The 22,940-nt window shown below is 34.5% G+C and overlaps 1 protein-coding gene across 3 annotated transcripts in view; it reads right to left on the bottom strand.

Moving 5' to 3' along the window:
* Positions 1 to 22,940, bottom strand: part of NBEA (neurobeachin) — a 397,191-nt gene that overhangs the window by 218,985 nt on the left and 155,266 nt on the right. For all 3 annotated transcript variants that reach the window (XM_081327264.1, XM_081327262.1, XM_081327263.1), the window contains 2 exons: positions 20,243 to 20,370; positions 8,076 to 8,137 (listed from right to left, as the gene is read on the bottom strand). In XM_081327264.1, the coding sequence (XP_081183390.1) occupies positions 8,076 to 8,137; positions 20,243 to 20,370 (190 nt within the window). The remainder of the gene's footprint in view (positions 1 to 8,075; positions 8,138 to 20,242; positions 20,371 to 22,940) is intronic.

Genomic DNA, 22,940 nt, shown 5'->3' with positions numbered 1-22,940 from the left:
TTCTTACAACAGTTTACAAGAAAACAATAACATATAGGGTAATTTGAATTATAGTTTAGTGCTATGAATTATTCTCTAGTGCAGCCAGTAGAGGTTGGCAAGCTAGTCATCTCATTTGATCCCAACAAAGAGATGCCATATAGTTGGTACAAATAAGCCAACTAATCATACTCAAATTTAATCTAAATTTAAGCTGAGGATTCAGATAAACCATAAATTGTGTTTAATTTAAAAATGGAATTGGAATGTTCTGGTTTTCTTATTATAACCCCTGAGAGAAACGCATGAGAGTGGAACACATAAGTCAGCTTGGATTATTTATAAACCAGTTCATACAATTGTAGATATTGACATGACATCTTAAATCCTTCTAAATAGCAAGGATATGACAATAATTGCTCTTTACGTAGCTCTTTTTTAATGAAGAGGTTAAAAACCCTTAAGACAATTGGTATTTCCAGTCTTCTGAAGGTTTAATCTAGAAAACTAGCCATAATATGTGTTTTTCTAACTGTATTTTTATTAAAAGTATTTCAATAGATTTTGGGCATATTATGAAAAACATTAGAGCAATGTTATAATCTCAAATTCCTAAGGCAGAACATACAAAAGAGGATGTATTTCTTTCTGTTGAATTTAAAAACAAACAAACAAAAAAGAATCTCAGGCTGTCTCAACACCAACTCCAAGACTATTTCTGTTTGCAGAGATGGAATGATTTACTATACGATGGGCTAGCTAGAGAATATACCATTGGATTCGGGAAGAGGTAGTATTTGATTCCATGTATTTAACTAATCTGCTAACCTCTAATGACATTCCCAAAATATTTAAAATATGTCATTTACAACTATTTTCTTTCCCCCACATCATCACTTAAAACACAATAGGGAACAAGATACTAATAGATCAGGAGCCAGTTCCATCATTGCAATTCCTCTTGACAGATAGGTTTATGTGAGTTCTGGCCTCATGAATAGCAGCTCCTTATCTAGGTTATTAGCACACTAAATATGTCAAAATAATTTCATGGTCATAAATATAGTCCAAGGTTAGAACCAAAAGCAAGTTCACTGACAGTGTCCAAAGAACAAGTAAATAGGGAAGTCCAAATGCAAGTCACACTCAAATGTCACAAGAATTACAAATCCCACTTCTATGGAACCAGCTAGCCAAAAGTTAAGAGGAATCAAGAAAATAATAGACCAGAAGTCTGGGGAAGAAAAGAAGATATATTTTCAACAGTTCATACCTGATCTGCTATAGCCAGATTGTCTTAAGGTACTTTTTCCAAGGACTTTTTTGAGGATTTTTTTGTCCTTTAAAAATGTTTTGCTTCTCCAGGAACCTTTTCCTATTTCTCTCTCCCTTGTCCTAAAGACTTATTGATATGCCATTATCTTGATGGATCATGCACAATATTCCTGGCCAATGATAAAGCTATTCAGGCCACTACTTTTTGGGCCTCAAATGCTATATAATGTTACATAAATCCTTTTAAATTCCTTCTGTGTTTTAATTTTTATATTTGTCATGTAGTTATTGAAAGTTTTCCTTATTTAGATTATTACACTAATTTTAAATATTATATTTCTCTTTTTTAAGGTAAGATACTTTGAATTCAGAAAATAAATAATAAATAAATAAATAATCTGTCTCTCCCTATTTTACCCCCATTTAATGGTATTCTTGAGGTCTAGATATGGTAGACTTCTTGTCTGGATAGGGATGATGGAATCTGTTGCAAACTCAGCATAGCTGGGATCTGTAAGTATTGCATACAGCTCTTGGGATGCCCAGTGTGGTTATTGGTTTCATCTCTGGACAATTCTTGAAATACCATGATGGGGGGAAAAATGGGGGGGGGAGTTGAATTATTCAGCATGCAATTCATTAAACTCTGTATTTGGTTCAAATGTCAATTAATAGTTGCATTGCTTAAAATAATAAAAATGATGCCTCAGGTTTGGACAAATCAATAGCCTGCTGCCAATTTCACAATTAGCTGATGTTTCTAAGTCAGTTATATACCATGCCTCACAATAATCTAATCCAGATGCATGAAGCATAATGATTAGGCCATCCCTTATCAGAGAAAAATCACAGCTAGCATAACAATACAAGCTATCATAAAGCATTCTCTTCTTCTATCACTTACACCATATTGGGGTATTAAGGAGTAACGCTATAAACAAGAAGTCAAGCTTCAGCTCTGAAGCTCTCTTGAATATAGATGGCATGAGAAAATGATTTATGTCAGTTGTGTACCTTTATAACTATATGGAACAACTTTATAAATCTGTTATTAGTTTGGGGACAGGAATTATTTATTTTTAATTTAATTATGATAACCTTGAATATTTTTTCAAAACCATATTAAACCAGCAACTGTCTCAAATTAACTCAATATATTATGGAGTCAATATATCAATATATTAAAGTTACTATCGAAACAGCTTATTATGTGTATTTCTTTCAAGTATTACCCTCAGCTTTAGAATAAGGGTTCAAAAATATAATATAGTAGAATTCTTTTACATTCATTTCTTGTGAATCTCATAGTAATTCCTATCTATTAATATTCTGATTAGAAATCAAACTTCATAAACCCCAAAATAACATTTCAAGGGTGATCTTATATTTAAAATATATATGAAAGTAAACTTATTCTAACATTGGAACTGTAATTTTTCTCCTTTAGTGTTGTTTCTTTATTAAAAAATCTCACTGAATATAAATGTTCTGTTACCACAGCAAGAAAGTGCCTTTTTGTTAATAAATAAAAGGTATAAAAGGTATAAAATGTTGTATATCTATTTTAGCATCTCCAGACAGAATCACTCTATACTTTAAGCCTGATACCTCCTTTATTTCTGTCACTAATGGGTCTAATAGAGGAAAAATCTTTTATTTTAATGTTTTTATTTTCAATGGAAAGATGAAGACCCATTTGAAATAGCATGATTATATTTGAATATATTACTACTCTTAACAGGAAAATTTTACAACAATCTGGAAATACTTAGAATCTATTGTGGTTCTTAAAGCAAAGAAAAAAATTATTAATGAATATCAAATATGCTTTTAAAAAAGGAAAACCAAACTTTGGGTGAAATGTCTTGGTTTATTTGAGGAATCTGCTACAAAACAATGTCACAGCTGTGACATATAAAACTAGACTATAGCAAACAAAGACTAGTTACTAAAGGACAGATCTTGTCCAAATCACCATCTTAATCCCACCCACCCCTGAAAATTAACCCAATTCAAGTGTATTAAGTACATTGTTATTTATTATAAATTTTCTAAGGACATTGCAGACCAAATCAATCTAAGTATAATCTCAGCCTCATATTTGGGAAATGCAGAGTGTTAATACACATGAAAGAAAGCTATTGTAAAAGGACAATAGTAATCAAAATATAAAAAGAAAAGTGGTTTCTCAGTGTCGAATAATGCAGTATCCCTCCCTACAGGAGTTCCTGTAAAGCTTAAAGCAAATTTTTCACAAAGACATAATTCCTCTGGGGACAGTCTTGATTGCATATCCTTCAGAGTCTAAAAACCTGCCCATATGAACTGAATTATCCATGACATGTACCTTCAGACGTTTGTAATGTGATATTTCATGTAAATTTAGACCATACCTTAGACATGAGCCGCTGGCAATGTTAAGTTTACTCAGGAGCTCAGATAAGTAAAAAAAATTGACATCCTTGCTAATCTGTAGTCGTTAACATGGAATTTCCAAATAAAGAGCATAAAAGCATCTAATTTGCTGTAGCAAATGAAAAGAAAACAAACTTTGCATTTCCCTTTCCTTTTCAGTGTCTACTATTACCCTACTTTATATAAATAAACCCCTTCAAAAGCCTTCTCAATCATCTATCTTTTTGAAGATACATTTATCTTCAAAACAGACTGCTAACACAGATTGCAAAGTGCAATTAATTTTGGGGAAAAAATCAAAATCTCAAACATTGTATTGCCAGTATTACCAGGTTTGGGGTGAGGGGAGAATAACACCATGAACTTTTAGGCATTATGTTTCTCTACCAATGAAAGGTTTTTTTTTCTTACACAGGAAATTTCCATCAATGGAAACAGAGGTGATATTTTGCTTATCTTTCTTTATCCCCACAATACTTAGGCTTCCAAATGTCCCAAGATGTTTGGAGGAACTTTAGCTATAGGGAGAAGATACAAAAGCTAGGGAGCTGGCAAAAATAAATTCTTTTACTGAATGTAGTGATCAAACAGGCTTTAGTCAATAGGATAAAGCTTCAATCCACAGGAAAAACTCACTGAATGAAGTTCATAAGATTAAATATATATATATAAAAATTAAAACATCAATGAAATGTTTTAGTATGGAATCTAATGTTAGAAAAATATCAGGTTTTTGAAGCCTCTAGCTTTATTTTACTCTTATTTTAAATAGTTATTATTAGTTACTACTATTACTTTTATGGTTGGGTTATACTGTTCTTCTAAAATATTTCTATAGGCAGCCAAAAAAGCTAATACAATCCTTGACTGTATAAATAGAGGCACAGAATCAAAATCACGTGAAGTATTAGTACCACTTTATAAATCCTTAGTAAGACCACACCTGGAATACTGCATCCAGTTTTGGTCACCACATTACAAAAAAATATGAGACTTTGGAAAAAGTGCAAAGAAGAGCAACTAAGATGCTTAAGAGCCTGGAGACAAAAATATATAAAGAATAGTTGCAGGAATTGGGTATGGTCAGTCTAGAGAAAAGAAGGACTACGGGTGACATGATAGCATTATTCCAGTATTTGAGAGGCTGCCACAAAGAAGAGGGGTTCAATCTATTCTCCAAAGTACCAGAAGGCAAGACAAGAAACAATGGATGGAAACTAATCAAGGAGAGAAGCAACCTGGCATTAAGGAGAAACTTCTTAACAGTGAGTACAATTAACCAGTGGAACAGCTTGCCTTCAGATGTTGTAGGTGCTTCACCACTGGAGGCTTTTAAGAAAAGACTGGATAGCCACCTATCTGAAATGGTATAGGGTCTTCTGCTTGAGCAGGAGGTTGGACTAGAAGACCTCCAAGGTCCCTTCCAGCTCTATTCTGATTGAAGCTAGCCATTATTTAGTGACCACAATTGGGACTGGCAACTTGGTTATGATAGGCTGCTCAAAATAATCAGTGTGGGAGCAAGGGATAGCATCTCTGTAATATCTGCAAGTCCAATAGGGATATCTTGCCTCTTTTCTGCAAAAGAATCTGTCTAAATTGCAGATTGAGCATTATTCATACAGCTGGCTACATTTCAATTTACATGTATGTCTCTTGCAGTTCATCCCTAAGTAGTTTTCTGTTCCACTATATATTTACTTTTTTACCTTTAAAAGCAAAACATTTTAAGAACCTCCTTTCCTGTCCACAGAATGAAATAATGCAGGGGTTATTTTTCTACCAGCTACTGTCATTCTAAACAAGTAGCCTATTTCCCAGGTAGACTGCCACCAACTGAAAAAAAATTGGATTAGATTATGTCCAAGCTATGTTCCAAATACCCTTGGCCTCTAGGATAAGAAGGACAGGATGTTGGAAGAGAATCATCTTGGCTCTCCTATATCCCAACTTGAAGTGCATCCATAAAAAGATTGTATGATACGGTTTCATATTTCATGAACAATACAATCATTAGAAAAATGTAATGAGCTCTCTCTCTCTCTCTCTCTCTCTCTCTCTCTCTCTTTGTGTGTGTGTGTGTGTGAATGTGAGAGTTCTACTAGATGTATACTGCTTCTATCATGAATATTTTATGTATTGGAAAAGACATTTTTAAAAAATATTGTTGCAACATATATGCATCAACTTATATAACAACTCTTTCTTGTTATATGTTTAATCAATTAACAATTCCTTCTTCAGCTGTCAATTCTTAACTTTTATTTTTAAGTTCTATAAAATAGCTAAGCATTTTATGTCCTTATTAGAAATCAGTTGAATCTTCCTCCTCTTAACAAGATAATTCATAAATATCATTTGAAACACTTTGGATTTCCTCTTCACAAAGTGTAACACCTTAAATCAGGGGTGTCAAACTGCTGGCCCGCAGGCCAATTGCATCATACAGAGGCCGCACCCATCCCAGCTCCGGTAATGCAAAAAAAGTCATGATACATCACTAAACGTCATGTGACATAGTGGGTTTGACACCAGTGCCTTAAATAAACTATTCTCATGATTGTGGGACAGCTATGGAAGCTAATGAGGTGAACTTGGGAAAAAGACACAACTATTTTAATATATTGAGGGAAATTGCTTCCTTTGCATTTTTGCAGAATTACTCTAAGTACTATCTGGAGGTCAAATCTGAAGCACTGTACAGTTCTATGGTAGACTCCAAACAGTTCTAGATCTTAAAAAATTGAACATTTTATTTTGTGAAATTACAAAAAAAAACAAACCTGATCCGATATTTGGGGGCTGAAGTAAAGTGAAAGTTTATTATAAGCCCATCTAACGCTGCCTTTAAAATAATGTATTTAGTTGGAATATATATAAATATTATCTAAATATACATTCCAGGATAACATTTCAAGTTTAAAAACAATTGGTTTGTTTACTGCACAAATTCTATATAAGGATGAAAGGGAAGGTGAAAAAGCAAAGAAGCTTGAATTTCTCACTTTTCCCACAATCAATATTTGAGGCACATTACATCTCTAGAGTCCTTAATGGCAGGAATTCCTGGAGCCAGCAAATGAGTAATGTTAAACCTATGATTAGATGATGAGACCATCAAAACACACTAAGCTGTAATGCAGCATTCCACTTTAACTCTGTGAGCTGCAGTTAAAACAAGGAGCAGAGAAGAATATATTGTATTAGTCCAGTTTAAGCATCTGCCTATGAACAGCTTCAGTGTTCAGAATTCAGTGGACTTAAATATTTGGGACTTTCTTGAACCAAGGATTTAATTATTATGTAACAAGTTTTAAAAGTGTTTTTTTTTTGCAAGAAAAGTTTTGAAACTCAACCACAATGAACATTCCAAATACAGACATCTTTTATTTAGTGTCCTCCCCTCTTTTTTGGGGTGTGTGTATGTGTTTTGAAGAATCAGTTTGTGGATCATCAAAATGTGAGTAAGCAAAGTATATTTCAGTTATGAGACTTAATTCTAATTTATGACAGCATTGCATATTTTAACATCTGCAAATATAATTTTATTATTAAAATGTGGCTCTACATTTTAATAGCAAGCATACTGCTCTTGTAAATTTGCCATATTTACAGGAATAAGCACTTTAAATATTATTTTATATCAGGTTTACTTAAGTGAATACAAAGAAGTGTGAAAAGAAGTAACTTTATTCAAAAGCAGATATTAGATTATTTGCAAAAAAATAATATACCAGATTAAAATGACAGCTGATCCTTCAATTCAGAATAATTCTTACCTTTTGATTATTATCTATTAGAATAAAAACAAAGCCACATCTCCAGATTTATACTTTAAATGGTTATTTTTCCTGAACATGTGTGATGCCTGTCCTACAGCAATTGTCCCAATGAGTCCCAAACATGCACATTATTTGTATTCATGCGCATATCTGCAATGCGTTTTAATCATATGCTTCCAATTGTCTATTATGTGATACATTGCTATTTATCAATATCAAAGTTTTCAGATGTCATGCCTTATATTAACTGACTTTTACAGGCAATATTGTCAAAAAGAAATACAAACCAAATAATTAAACAAATTGCTCATAATTGCTAATAAATTGCTGACATGAATTTTCTGTTGTTGAAATCAGTTATAATTCATTTAATTATGTATTATTTTGTTAAGGTTTTATCAATCGGATATCACATTGAAGTCATATTCAATGCTTATTTAAACAGAAAAATAAAGGTGTTGTTATAATGGCGTTTATAACACCATTTCAGTTGCTCTATGAGCTCTATAACAGTATCAAATAATTACTTTTTCAATATACAGGTGGAAATGCATGCATCCAATAATTGTGTTTCTCCAAAGAAAAAACAAAAGTAGTATTTGTAAAAACTAGGAATCACCTTACTTGTGAACAAAGAAGCATAACAAGTTCAACCACTGAGGTGCTTGATTTCATGCAAACCAGTCCTGTAAAAAAGTGAAAACAAAGCACTAATTAGAAGTTGCAATGTTAAATTGCATTTTTTTCTCAAATAAGTTACATAGGTTAGATCCTGTAACATTTCAGTAGGACATATCTAGCAAAGACTGCTCAGAATAATCTCCAATTATCTTAAATCAGAAACCATTTGTGACCCAATTATATGGGTTTTCCACTGAACAGTAAAGTCAACCTTATATTATATAAAATACAGAAAGGGCCACAAATTGGCACAAAAAGAATTCTGTACATTTCAGAAATATGAAGCCATGCTATTTGCTCAATTTGACACACACACACACAGAGAAGAATAGATTATTTCTATATTGATTGATTGAATATCACATGTTGTTCTTTTATTTGAAGATTCTAGTATATAATGGAAGCTGAACTCTAGAACCAAAGCAAACTTCTTGAGTTTTAATTTTTAAATTTAAATATCATACTATACAAGATTTCAAACCTTCAAGTTTCTTAAGGTGAATGTTTACAAATGCTTTTTTTTAATTTTAAGAAAGTTCTCGCATATTTAGATATAACCTCATAGTCACCACCATTAATCAGAAATGAATATTTCTGATTAATATAAAATAGCATTCATCTCTGAGATGTTCAAATGCTCACACAAATATTTTCAGAGATATATTTTTTCCTGGTTTTCCCAACTGCCTTGCAATGATTAAAACATGTCCCTTTTAACTTTTTAAATTCATGTTATGCCCCATTCTGTCTTGGAGGTTTCACCAGTATAAATACCATGCCATACCTTGAGTTTAAAATCTGTTATTATAATTAGGCTGCTTTATGAATCCTTTCAGTTTGGCAGATACTGTAGAAGTACCATAGTTATTCTGAAGAACGCTTTACTTGCCTACTTTGCAGGTACAAATTCTACTTTAAACATAAAAATAAATAGCTTACAAAACCTTTTGACAGAAAGTATCATACAATGTCCACTATATTTTTAAAATTATTTTCATGTTTCCTCCCTCAGTTAATATAAATGTCTATTTACTGCATATTATTCTACAGAATTTCTGACAGGGTGATTTATATATTAGTTAGAGATACATACTTCAGTTAAGCTGAGAGTAAACAGAATCATTCAGTGGTAGATGAATGAATATGGATGGAACAAACAAAGTTTTAGTTCATTCCCGAATATAGATTTGATTCTTCGCTCTTAGAAAAATCAGGACTGACTTATAAACCTCCCTGACTTAGAGCTGTCACACCCGGAAATACAGCTATTTGAAGTATACATATAAAAAAGGAATAGGGAACAACAGCTTGCTGCAAAAGCAATGAAGTGAAGAAAGTTATTGTCAGGCCAAACAGTCTTTCACCAATATTTTTCACAAATGTTTTTTGTCAAAGACAGCTGGTGATTATGGGAAGCTGAATATATTAACGTTTGCACAATCAGATGTCTCAATAAGACCTCTCTTTGCTGGGCAAAACTTCCATATGAGTTTGTTAAGGAAGGGTAGCTATATATAAGGGTAAGCCTCCTTTGAATTAGTTTTATCTGAGAAGGAGAAGAATTGCAAACTGAAAAAATTTCAAATTTTCAAAGGTCATGTATGGATATAAAGTTGATAACTCTTATCGACAATGCAAACAACATCCTTTGTTAAATATGCACAAATCAATGAAATGATACTTTGTAAAAAAAGTTTTTCCAAAATAGTCTTTCAATTTCAGTTCTGTAGGTTTCCATAATAATAAAAAACACAGTAGCGTTAATACCCCACATGTATTCAAAATAGTGTTTGACTTAGTATAAGCATTGCTAAAAATTGATCTTTAAATGAATACCTTTCAAAAGTAAAAGTAAAAATGTTATTCAGAATTATTATCAGACAAATACATAAGTACTTTTCTGGAAATCAAATACATTCCTTCAATGAAAATCATTACTTATAGCTGTAGTTTCAACTATATATGCTGAAAAGGCAAACTTATTTTAAACAGACATGAACAAAGAGTCACTGGAGATAAAAGTGTTCCTATACAATCTATATTTATTTCAAATAATGGATAAATACTGATTTGCTCACAATCCTATTTTTATGTACAGTAAGCAGAAAAGCTACAGAAAGATATCACACAGTAATTCCATTCTATCAGATTTACAAGTCAGTAGTTAATTAATGAAAGATGAAATAAATGTAAAAATCGCATTTGAAAAAAACGATTGGTATAGTCGATCACATTTTTTTTGCATGAACAAAAAAGAGAATAAAAACTTTAATGGGACACTTATCACTACTAAACCACTTCAACTATTAGACAGCTGACAAGGAGCTAAACAAAAGGGAACATAGTCAAATTCTCATAATTAAAATGACCACAGCTATTAGTATTAATAGTATTAAAAAGCTGCTCTAATCTTGGATACTTTGCAGTTGATCTTAACACAGAAAACTGCTGCCTTGTACAAAGACACACTACTTATATATGCACACTTCTTATGTTAAGATTTTTCTGGTAAAACTCCAGAGCGTGTGACTAAAAGCAACATGATGAAAGCTACAGGGTGATACAAATATGGCTTCATTGATAAGTTTAGGAAGTGAAGAAACTAATATATTACTACTTAACCAACTGCTTCTTGAACAACTAACAAACTTGCTATTTTCTTTATGCTGTGTGATAATTTTCAGAAAAGAATTAGGTGCTGTGCTGTTGTAGTTTGCAAGGCACCATGGGCTTTAAAGTAATCACAATTGATATATAATAACTCTGATACCCCTGAATGATAGCATTTATCTAAAGAACAATCTGGAGGACACCCAAGACAACTCCAAGGAGGGGGCAACAACTCTTGTGAATTAGCAAGACAGAATTGTACTAATATCTGAATGAGACCAAAACAAAAACAAGAGAAACATCAGTTCAAGATCTGGTTGAAAGAACACTGGAGCAGAAAGCAACAGTCTAAGCCCCATTGCCCTCTCAACAAGTGCACTTACTGACTGCACTCCACAAATAGCAGGATTTGTTATCTAAGGCTCTACTGCTTTTTCTTCATAGAAAACAAGATAAATTAAAATAATGATGTAGGAGATGACCTGGCTGAACCCAAGGAAGTGGTCAAATGTGTCATCAGTCTTGAGTTTGTGCTCCCAAGAGATCTAAGTTCCACCTTGAATTCCATTGATTCTTATCTACCACTAATTTGCTTTGACCCTTAGTAGCTCAGATTCTTATAGGGAGCTTAAGCTTGCAATAACTGCTTATATTCATTTGAACTTCCTCTGCTTCTTGATTTTCACGTTTGACAATCAATTTCATTTAAATTTGTTCAGTCTATGTTCCTCAAAATGGTTCAAACAAAATTGTTTTCCAGTTGTGTGATAAATCCATTCCCCACATTCTTCAATCTTCCTAGGGAAAGCCAATTTATCACTTTTCCACTCAGTCAGGTTTCTGGTGTTGTAAAAGAATGCAAGCTTGAACTTCAGAAGGTATATGCAATCAACTCAGTTCTAAGTCTAAGTTTCCATTGGATCTGCTGCTTTCAAATCACATTCCTTTTGTGAATATAATTTATCCAGAGCTACAAGCATCTGAATAATTTCCACAGTCATTATCATTTCATCAAAATTTTTAAAACAGCTTTCAACACTCCTCCCCAAGATGGCTGCTGAATGGTAGGAATCTCTTTTTCCTGCTAATGTTCTGCTCATTTTGCTGCCAACACTGGTTCCCTGGCAGTGCTGCTCGCTGGACTTGAATGGGAGCAAGACAGCGTTTGGACAGCTATGGATCCACCTGGGGAGTCTTGAAGATTCCAGTTCCTTGGAGTGATCAGAAAGTCACTGGTCATCCATCTTCTTGTTGGAAGTTCATTTTCTTAAGTATGCCTGGGTTTTAACTTCACTTTTTAAATTTTTTGTTGCACTTTGATTTTTATCTTTAAAAGTTGACCAGCTGGCTGAATGCTGATTTATTTTAAACATCTGTTGGACTTTATCCTTTTTTTTCTTTTTCTCTTTGATTTATATTGTTGTTTTGAATAACTTTTGCTTTTCCATAAGGAAATGCGGCATAGTGGAATGTGATGCTTTCATTTTATTTACATCTATATTGGACTCTCACCAGAGCGGTTTTGCATTTTATTAATTTACAAAATATCTGGAGCTTATTTTTTATTTTTATTTTAACGTCTAACATTTGATAACAATTGTTTTTCAAAAAATTTGCTTCCTGAAAAACTTTGGTGATTTCAAACTGAACATGAACATAATTTCAGAATGACTGTAACATGAACCAGTCTTGAAGCATGAAAATAACTTGCAATGTCTGTAATACCTTTAATCACACAACATTTATGACAAGCTATATCAGTTCAACAGGGCTAAAATATTTTGCTGCTGATTGTGTCCGATGCATCTCACTGCAGTGCCCAACAACAGTCAGCCAGCACTGATGGATTGTACTGTCCTGATACCGTTTTTCCATTATGGCAATGACCTGGTGAAAACTTTTACCGTGTTTGTTACTGACTGCAGTTAGATTTTCAGGAAAGAAGTCTAAACCTGAATGCAGAAAATTAATCTTCAGTGATATATTGCCCTTTTGTCTGTATGCTATAAGAGGTTTGTCAACCAGTTGAATGCAGTTTGATGTGTGGTTGCCAAGAAAATTGTCAACATCCTTGAATGCCTTCCAGGCGATTTTCTCTGACCCTACTAACAGATCTTTAAACTGCTTGTCACTGATTTGTGAACCAACAAAATGTCTTCCTTAATCTTGACATCAGTTATTCTTGGAAATATCTGTCTCAAACAACAAAAACCTTCACTTTTCTTGTTCATTGCTTTCATGTTTGTTTTCAAAAGTCTGCATTTTCTATGAAGCAGAGGCAAAAATATCTTTGTTGGGTCAGCAAGTGGCTCATGTGCCATGTTTTTTCTGTCCTGGAACCAAATTATTTCAGAGTGGCCATTTCTTTTTAATGTAATATCATTCTCTTGCATGGCTGTCCTATTCACATATGTAACAAAAGTACTTGGCAATCTGAGCTGCATTCCAAGCAGTAGAGCACTACTTTTAGATCTTCATAGCTATTTCAGTTGTACTTAGTGTACTGGATGAGCTTCAACATTAGTTCCATGATTTCATATGTTTCTTCCATGCATGCAGCACAGCCAACAGCTACTAAGGGGTATACGTTACCATTGTTTAAAAACAGAAGATTTCTATAAAACGATACATGATAGGTTAAATTACAGCTTATTTTTGTGATTGGCAGGCAAAAATCTATAAGATACACCCCAAAGTGCTCAGAGAGCAAACTTTGTTGTCCAATGTAATTTAATTTGTTTGAACTATTTAATTAAACCAAATCCCTTTTCTTCTTAATATAACATATTAGATTAATCTCATATATGTGTTAAAGGAGCTATTTCTCATAAACCCCAAAGAATTAAAACCTGTGTTGATGGGCAGTCCAAACTAAACCAAACTCTCACGATAAGAGAAAGAAGAAAAAAAGCAAAATGTGACAAAAGTTGCATATCTTTATTAAAGATATCTGGAACAGGAAATATGTCACCAGTCAAACTTACAATTTAAGTCATCAGAATATACAGATTTTTTTAAACATATAGAACTTGTGGGCACTGGTACATGTTTAACTGATATTGAGAACTAAAGCATAAGAAGAAATTTTATTCCAAAGAAAGTATTTAGAAGATTGATGTGTTTAGCTTTGTTATTATATAGTTGAATTATTCCTCAGCTTTGATTATCTGTTAAGAAAATATAATGTGCACACAGATTGTACAAGGCAATAAAAATCAAATGTCAGTTTATCTATAGATTTGTTAAATACCCATACTATAAGTAATGTTCTTTAAAAAGAACAAAATATATTCAGAAGGTGAAAAAGCATGCTATTGGGATACTAGCCTGGCTGTTTAGCAAAAATGGAACACATTGAGCCACCCAATTGAACAATTAATTGAACTTGGAATCTATTACAAAAGGAGTGTTCCATTTCAAATTATTCATTTATATATCAGGTAGGAATGAAAGTAATTTCTTTTTTTTTTGTAATATATTTTATTGATTTTTTTAAAAACATAAATCACTTAATAATTGGTGAACAGTGTGTTGTCTGGGTTACATTTGTAAAACAATCACTAACAATTAATTTCTATAATCCATAATCCATGCATGTTGATTTCCTCTTTTCCCAAAATATCCTCTTTTGCAAATATTGAGTTAATACAATTGTTTTCGTTTTGATAGATAACAATTAAATACATATTTTCCCCAATAATCCTAAAAATAATAATCACATCAATATAATATTTCTTTTCTATCCAATCATTCGGGTTGCCTTATCATAGATCCTGTTACAGTCCTTATTTTAATTTGTTTCTAGATATTCTTAAAACGTAAAGGTTCCCCCGCACATGCATGCTAGTCGTTTCCAACTCTAGGGGCCGGTGCTCATCTCCATTTCAAAGCCGAAGAGCCAGCGCTTGTCCGAGGACGTCTCCGTGGTTATGTGGCTGGCATGACTAGGCACACGGAACGCTGTTACCTTCCCACCGTAGTGGTCCCTATTTTTCTACTTGCATTTTTACATGCTTTCAAACTGCTAGGTTGGCAGAAGCTGGGACGAGTAACAGGTGCTCACTCTGTTACGCGGCACTCAGGATTCGACCCACCAAACTGCCGACCTGCTGGTCAACAAGCTCAGTGTCCTAACCCACTGAGCCACCGCGTCCCTAGATATTCTTACTGGTTACGATTTTCTCAAAAATTAATTATATTTAAGAATTGAACTCTATTTTTCCATATGAACCATCTCACACTTTTACATTTCTTAGGAAATAGATAAAACAGTAGAAAAAAGAAAGAAAAGCAAGAGTAAAGAAGGATAAAAAATAACATACTACTTAAAGTACATAGCCCTCCTAAGCTAATATGTATTTATTTCCTAAATTTCTTATTCTTTTTAATCATAATTAAAATATGTTTAATCTTTAAACATTCCATTTAATACATCTAGTCATCTTGTCCTTTAACTTATTCAAAACATTTTTATCCATTATAATTTTCTTAATCACATTTAAATATCTAAAACATTTCAACTTTTTTATATTACTCATATCAAGAAAGACAACAAAAAGGGGAAAAAGCATACTATATTTAGAGAATTCATCCCTCTTAAAGTGACATATATATTCCAAAACCTTTCTATTTCTTTAACCATATTCAAATGTTTCCTTTCTAAGTATTCTCTCTGATAAGTCCCATCATCTATTTTCTTAATTTCCACTTTAGTCTTTTTCTTTTGCTCAGTGTCTTATTTAATCAATGTATTTTGCTGAATCAAAAAGTTTTTCTGTATGTTCATAAATATTGCTGTAGATATAAAAAGTAAATCAGAAGTGTCTTTGTCTAGGACTTCTGCCTTTCCACGTTTGTTGAAAATCTTTTACTTTTTCTTTCTCTCTGCTTTTCTTATCATTTCCTTTCTCTCCAATGTGCTTGACATCTCTACAATCCATTTTATCCGATCAGTTTTCTTGTCCTCAGATTTATTTTGTAGTATTAAGGGATGAATTGTTTTTTCCAATTCTTGTGATTTTTTCCCCACTAAGATTATGAATCATGTTTCCTTGTTTTGTTAAGTTTTATCTTTAAGTCTCTATTCTTGATTCTATATCCATTTATCTGTTTTATCTGCTCCTTCTCTGTTGTTTTTCTGGGAGTTTTTTATTGTTGTTGCAGACTTAACTTGGAAATAGATTGATTTATATTTTCAAAATTGTTTTGGATTTCTGTGTGGTTTAAAGTCGTTGTTTGAATTAGTTACAGTATACTATATATCTCCTCCTGTGACGTATTTATGTTTTCTTGATATGTTCTTTCTACATGTCTCTGATCCATGATAGCCAAGAATTTGAGTTTTCCTCTTCCTTTCTTTTCTCTGTAAATAGCTTTAGAGTCCCAATTAGATATTTGTAATCCAAATAGTTCAAAAAAGATTTTTTTCTTGAAATTTATAATTCTCTCTTTGTCTACAGCCCAGATTATTTCTTTTTTGTCACAGCTGTTCTTTATTGTTAAAGCTTTGAAAGTCACATAGATTAGCTTTTCCCAGATTTTGCCAAGTCTTATATTAAAGTCATAGCTGTCATAGTCTTCATCTGCCACTAGGTGTCAGCAACTATTTGTTTTTCAATTTCCAAAATGAACAATTATCTCTGAAATGAGAGTCTTAACCATTAAAACAATTTTAGATTTATCCAAATTTAAGTTTTAAGTTTCAGGTTTTATATTTATTTCACTTCCATATATTTTGATCTTCCATAAAAAGATTAATTCGCCGCTTCCAATAGTATAAGGGTGGGGCGGAAATCCCCCTCCTTCCCTTTCAGAGGTATTTTGCTTCTTGGGGATCTTTTCCAGGGAATTAAATATAAAAGAGAAAAGAGAAGATCAAATTCCTCACCAAATTTCAAGCACGCTGTTCATAGTTGCGCTGGTTAGTGTTTTTGGACTTCGGTTGCAACTAGCTTGGGCTGGTCGATACAATATAGCCAGCCTTTCTCCTGTCGGGTTAGAAGGCTTTCCCCAAGTCGAACGGAATGGCTGTCGCCATTCCAGAATCGCTGGAGCACCCTTCTTTCTTCGTAGCCTCTCTGGGGCAACCTAGACCATTTAGGGTCCCCTGGCAGGACAAAATTAGCCATGGGGTGTGGAGAATCCGCAAGCCCACGACCGGTCACTACCGTGCAAAACCAGAAGTCCCTGGAATGAAAGTAATTTCTACTCTCCATGACATGCAAACAGTTCTGGCTTTTTTCTATAAAGAAAAAAAATGATCTTAGGATTTCTGATGATGGTATGTGGCTGTGGAGTAAGAATATAAAAAAAAACATGCCAACGTAAAAAATCAAAAATAGTTTTCCCCCGAATTGAAATATTCATAACACAGCAGCTATTTCTTTAATCTAAGAAAGATCAGCCCGATTAGAAAATGGTTATGAAAAGTTATAGAATTTTTTTAAATTTGATCTGCTGGGTGAAAGGACAATGAGGTATAGCATAGCTCTCATGTTAGATCAACAAAAGGGTTTATATGTGAATCTAATTTAGAGATCATTCAATCTGAATCAGGTTTGAAAGATTTGTCATGGTTGGGCTGGGGATGAAGAAGGAATAGAAGATAAGGAGAACAGAGTATTGGGAAGAATGCTGGTAGTGATGAGGAAAAGGAGGACACACACATATTTGCATATAATTGTATTATATTTGTATTTGTGTATTTACCATAATATTACCAAAAGAGACAGAGAATGACAACATCACAAGGTCTTCATCTTTATTCACTTACGCAATGATTAAGAGCAGAGATAATACTTTGAAACAACTTGGATGAGTAAGCAGTATAAACTAGTGTTCTTAAATGGTTTAGAAGCTAAAATCAAAAGATACATATTTATACATATATCATACATGCTTATATGTATATGATATATGCATGGTATTTGTTATATATTTACTAAGCTATTTAAAATAATTGGGTGTTTGTAGATATGTTACAAGAAACTTATAAGCAGAGGAGATAGACAGACAGACAGACAGAAGACAGACAATACTTTGTATCATTAATAAGTAAATGAGTGGTATCAATCCTGTTTAAGGCACTAATATGGGTTTATAATTAGTAGCTTAGTGATTTTATATCAATTTATTCATTTAGCAAGATCAATTACTATGTTGTAATATAAAATACTAAATATAAAACATTATGAAACTGAAAAATTAGATATATTTACTTCCGTTACTGTTTTAAACAAAGGACATACTTTTCAACTACCTATATATCTTAATAGTTTATGTTTAAGAATAGCCTTTTCATCAGAGTTTGCAGGTGTTGCCATCAAATATGCTACATATTAGATTTGAAAAGATTCTTATTTCTCAAAGATATGTCCCTATAATAGTATTGAACTTGAAACAATGAATCATATTTTTGTGATCGCATAATTGATAAGTATTCCTTGGAGTCAAAATCATATATGCCATGCTTCTGAATGTTGGAAATGTTTTTGACTCTATTGCTATAGCTAAACATTGAATTAGCCTCAAGTACACTGGCATATGGATGTTTTCACTTAGCAGATTATATAACAATATCTAAGTGAGAGTTAGATGTACCATATTTTCCGGCGTATAAGATGACTTTTTAACCCACGAAAATCTTCTCAAAAGTTGGGGGTCGTCTTATACGCCCAGTCGTCTTATACGCCGGAAAATACTATTCACCTCTCTGATCTTTTCTCTTTTCTGCTGGACGGTGGGATCGCTGGGTGAATGGAGGTAGGCGATGGCGACCCGTGGTTAAGCGGCCGATGGTGAACGGGTGATGGAGGGCAAACTCTCGTCAGCTCCTGGGGCGGCTACTGCAGCCGCCGCTGTTGCTCTCTGTAGGACTGGCCATGCTGGCGCTTCCAATGCTGGCTGTCAGGTCCCCGAAAAGAGGGGCAGGCGGTCCCCAGAGGCGCGCTGCTCGACAGTAGGAAGGGAGCACCTTTGCTCCTGCTGAGGCACCACCTGACCCGCGCCGACCGGAAGAATCGCTTGCCCGGTCACGGAGTACAGAACAGCGGTACTTGGCACCCCTCTTGCCCGCAGACCATGCAGCGGACCTCGCCAGCTGGCCTCGGCATGGCCGCCCCAAGCCCGGCTCTCTAGCGCATCTCCCGGGCCTGCCTGGCCAACCGTCTCCTGGGCGGGGCTTGGCTCCAGACGCGGCAGCTGCTCCGTCTGCAAATGCTATCTCAAAGCCGGATCGTGCTTGGCCGTGCAGGCTGCCGAAAGGCGGGGACTCAGAGTTCCCGCGGTGGTTGCGGCTTCTGGCATGCTGTTTGCAGAGTCTGGCCTGGAAGAGCGCGTGGCTTTGCACCATTTGCATCAGACGGGGCTGAATCGGGCTTGTGTCGGACACTTGGCAACTGACATGTAAGTATTTTTCGGCGTATAAGACGAAAAATCTTGAAAATCTTCTCAAAAGTCAGGGGTCGTCTTATACACCCAGTCGTCTTATACGCCGGAAAATACGGTAATCTAAATGGGGCATTTCCAACTATTTGTGAAAAAGTATAAGACAACTATAGCATTTTTCAATCTTTATAGCAACACCTTAACCAAAAAGTAGATAAAGTGCAGCAGCATCTTAATCAGCAAGCATTCCAGTGTTATTTATGCCAATGATATAGTCCTTCTGTCTACAAATTTTGTTGGCCTTAAAGGACTTTGAGGATACTAGCTCATTACTTTAATGAAGAACATTTACACATTCATTACAGAAAACCTAAAATAATTATATTTAAGTGAGACATCATTGAACACTTCAAATGCCTAGGAGATAGTACAGTATTCAATAGCTCAGGTAGCATGGATCACAAATGAAACTTGTAACATTGGAAAATCAAAACAAGTTATTGTTTTCCTGTTTGGTCAAATCAAAGACCAAGTGACTTGCCCTTGCAAAACTTAATGTGTATCCCCTTTTTTCAGAAATTATCAAAATAAATGAACGTATATACAAAATTAAGATTTGCTATGTTACCATTCACAGTTCACCAGGGCACATAAAGTATATTCTGTATTTCATATATGGACCATCTCTTTCTTTATGGATCAAGAGCAATTCAGAGTGTTACCTTTATGCCACTATATTGCAAGTTTGAAGAGAAACTCCGTAGAAATATATTACCCAAATGCTATTAAAATTTCAGAACTATTTTATTCTGTACTTTTATCAATTAAGGATGAGCATCTCACCCACAATTTGGCAAAATTCTATTAAAACAGCTCGCAGTGTCACAGAGAACACAATATCTATACAAACTGTTACTGTTGGTTATGTGGATCAATTGTTATTGTTGACTGTGGTATATCAATATGTATTAATTTATTTATAGGAATACATTAATAGTATGGAGTTACATGTATACATTTAGTCAGTTTGTTAACAGTTAATATGGTTGGCCTTTGACTGTAATACAGATTAAACATTTAAAGAAATAATAAAATGATTAGTGAATATGTGCTACCTTCTATTAGAAGCTCTTGCCCGTGACTGCCCAACAATGTACGAGATAGGAATGGGGCAAAATCGACAAAGATTTCCCGAAGAAGAGGAGCCACTTTCTCCAAAGCTCTTTCAAGCTTCGCAGTTATGCTGTTGAAAGCAAAGCATAGTAAGTGAGGTAAACAAAGCCATCATTAAGCAATCCAAAGCTGTTTAAAGTAGATGGGATAAAATAATTTGTAATATAATTTAAACTAGGGCAGTGTCAGAATGCTTTGTATCTAATGAATCAGTCAGAAATTAGTTTACTCAGTTTTCACAGATTTCATAAAGGTAACATGACTCTTGGTGATCTCATGGAGATAAGGGTTTTTGACACATTCTAGGTTTGTCTCTATAGGTAGTACTTGGGTTAGAATGGCAGTTGGGACTGGAATTTCTGTCACTGAGCTATGCTGTCATAAAGTGTGATGTTTTGTGACCACATTGCTTAGTAACAGCAATTCCAATAGTCCCAGGACTATGCAAGTCATTATGTGGGAAGATGCAGGAGTCTTAGGTAAGGAGTGAAGGGAAATGTGTGGCTGCTGCAGGGAGACAAGGGTATGTAGGCGAACTGTTGAGAGCTTGGGTGGGTCCTGGGGAGAGTGCGGGTGGGGCTGGCAGGGGCTGTGGGTGAGTGTTGGGAAGTGTGAGTGAGTAGGCAGGACTGAGAGCAGGCACTAGGGAATGCAGATGTGCAAGGGATTGCTATGGGTGTGTGCTACAGAGTGCTTGAAACCTATACTTTCAGCTCTTGTGTTGATTTTGTTTGTGGGAAGCTGCCAGAGAATTAAGCAAATGGATGCTGCAGTGTGATATATGCAAACTAGTTGCTAAGCACACAAATTGCAATCACATGACTCCAGGGATGGCGCAATGGCTGGAACTTTTAGGACTAGTCATAAGTACCATTTGTTTAGTGCCGTTGTAATGAACAGTTGTTGACTAAATGGCCATAAACTAAAGGCTATCTGTAACTTTGAGATTTCTTGTAATTTCCCATTCAAGTATTAATGTTTGTCTGCTTGCCTGTACTTGGAAATCTTCTAACTAGCTACCTTTAAAACAAATGTATTTATAGCAGATTACTATAGGATAGAAGCTGATTTCAAACTTTCAAACAACTCCAGAAATTCTGTTGCACGCTAATTTAAATTATTAGACCACCACAAGTGTATTTTGATCTTTAAATGTCCTGTATCATGGTTCCTATTATCCATACAAAATATTTTTACCTACCAATAGGCAACAACAAACTGAAGAAACTTATAAATGCTGTTAAAAACATATGACACAGAAAAGAGAATCAAACCATATCTGCTTAATTAAAAACTAACTTCACAGTCAATATAGCTTTTCTACAAAAGGTCTACCTAAATAAAATATCTCTGTCTGCTGGGGGGGGGGGAAGAGAATTTCATCACAGAGAATTTGGTTTTATTGCACTGGAGAAGTTCCTTGTTATAGTGACTGTAAAGGCCCTTTCTTTCATGTCTACAAATGTATTTCTAATGAAGTACAAAAATGTTTAACAATTAAGATATTTCAAATCACCTGACCCCAAAATATATCCCAAAGATTTTATTAAACAAAATCTATGCTATGAACTCTACCAAGAAACAGAAAATAGCGAGAGAAGCTATTCTGTTATTGGACTATGTGTTCCTTATAATTGAACCTAATAAATAGTCTGATTACAGCTTCCTGAATGAGATACAAACACATTAGAGTAGTCCAAATAATATGTATCTGTGATCAGAACAGGAATGTATTATTTAGTGCACAAGCCTTAGCTATGGAAACACAGTTTTCAGCACCACTGTGATGTGGACAACTAGTTTCTGAATTCAATAGTTTGTCTAAATGGAGTCTGTGGGCTGCCAATCACAAGGCTAAATTCCTATTTCCTGACTTTAATTTCAATTGTCTAGTCTAAGTTGAAATAACAGGATTTTGATAATGCCAGTCTTATGGGACTAGGGAATTGCCAGTATGGGGCTTGTCAGTTTAAACAGTTAAGGAAAGAACCTAGTTTGAGGATTTTTAGGTAAGAGGCGCAATTGTGACGCACCCTCCCAATTCACAACTTCTTTGTTACTGGAGTATTGGCAATGTGTTGGTCTGGAACTTCTGTTGGAATCTGAAGAATGGCAGTTATAGTGCCCTGTCCCTCCCCTCTTCTGCTTTCCTGGCTCAACTTGTAGGCCCCGTAGTATCACCATCTTCCTCCCCTCAGCACCCAAAAAAGAATTCTTTGGCATCCAGATCTGGCCGCATTCGTCTCACGTTTCTTGTTAGTGTCACAAAATTTATCATGAGGATGCTGCCTCTTCCCATCCAGTATACCTCTTTTCAACCTGAACTACTGTCAAAAGGCACTCCTTTTAGCTGCCCTTTATTCCCAGTCAGCTTAGCAAATTCATGCTGATCATTATGCAGACTCCGAAAGAGACCCTGACTGATGATTATTTAAATTAGGTAACAATCAGTTCCTACACAAGTAAGACACTATGAGCAGCAGAAAGCTGGACTAGTAGAATGAATAAACTGTGAATTCTCCCTGTGTGTTGATTATTCCCGCACAGCAATCTGGGTGACAGACTAAGGACCCTCAACATCACTGTGCTTCTGCCATTTATCCTTCTAAATATGCTGCCCATCATGCCTTATTGCTTTAA

The sequence above is a fragment of the Vipera berus genome (genome assembly GCF_964194415.1).
Source record: "Vipera berus genome assembly, chromosome: 4".
Taxonomy (NCBI): Eukaryota; Metazoa; Chordata; class Lepidosauria; order Squamata; family Viperidae; genus Vipera; species Vipera berus.
Note: the sequence above shows the minus strand (reverse complement) of the source record. Positions and strands in the feature narration are given on the sequence as shown.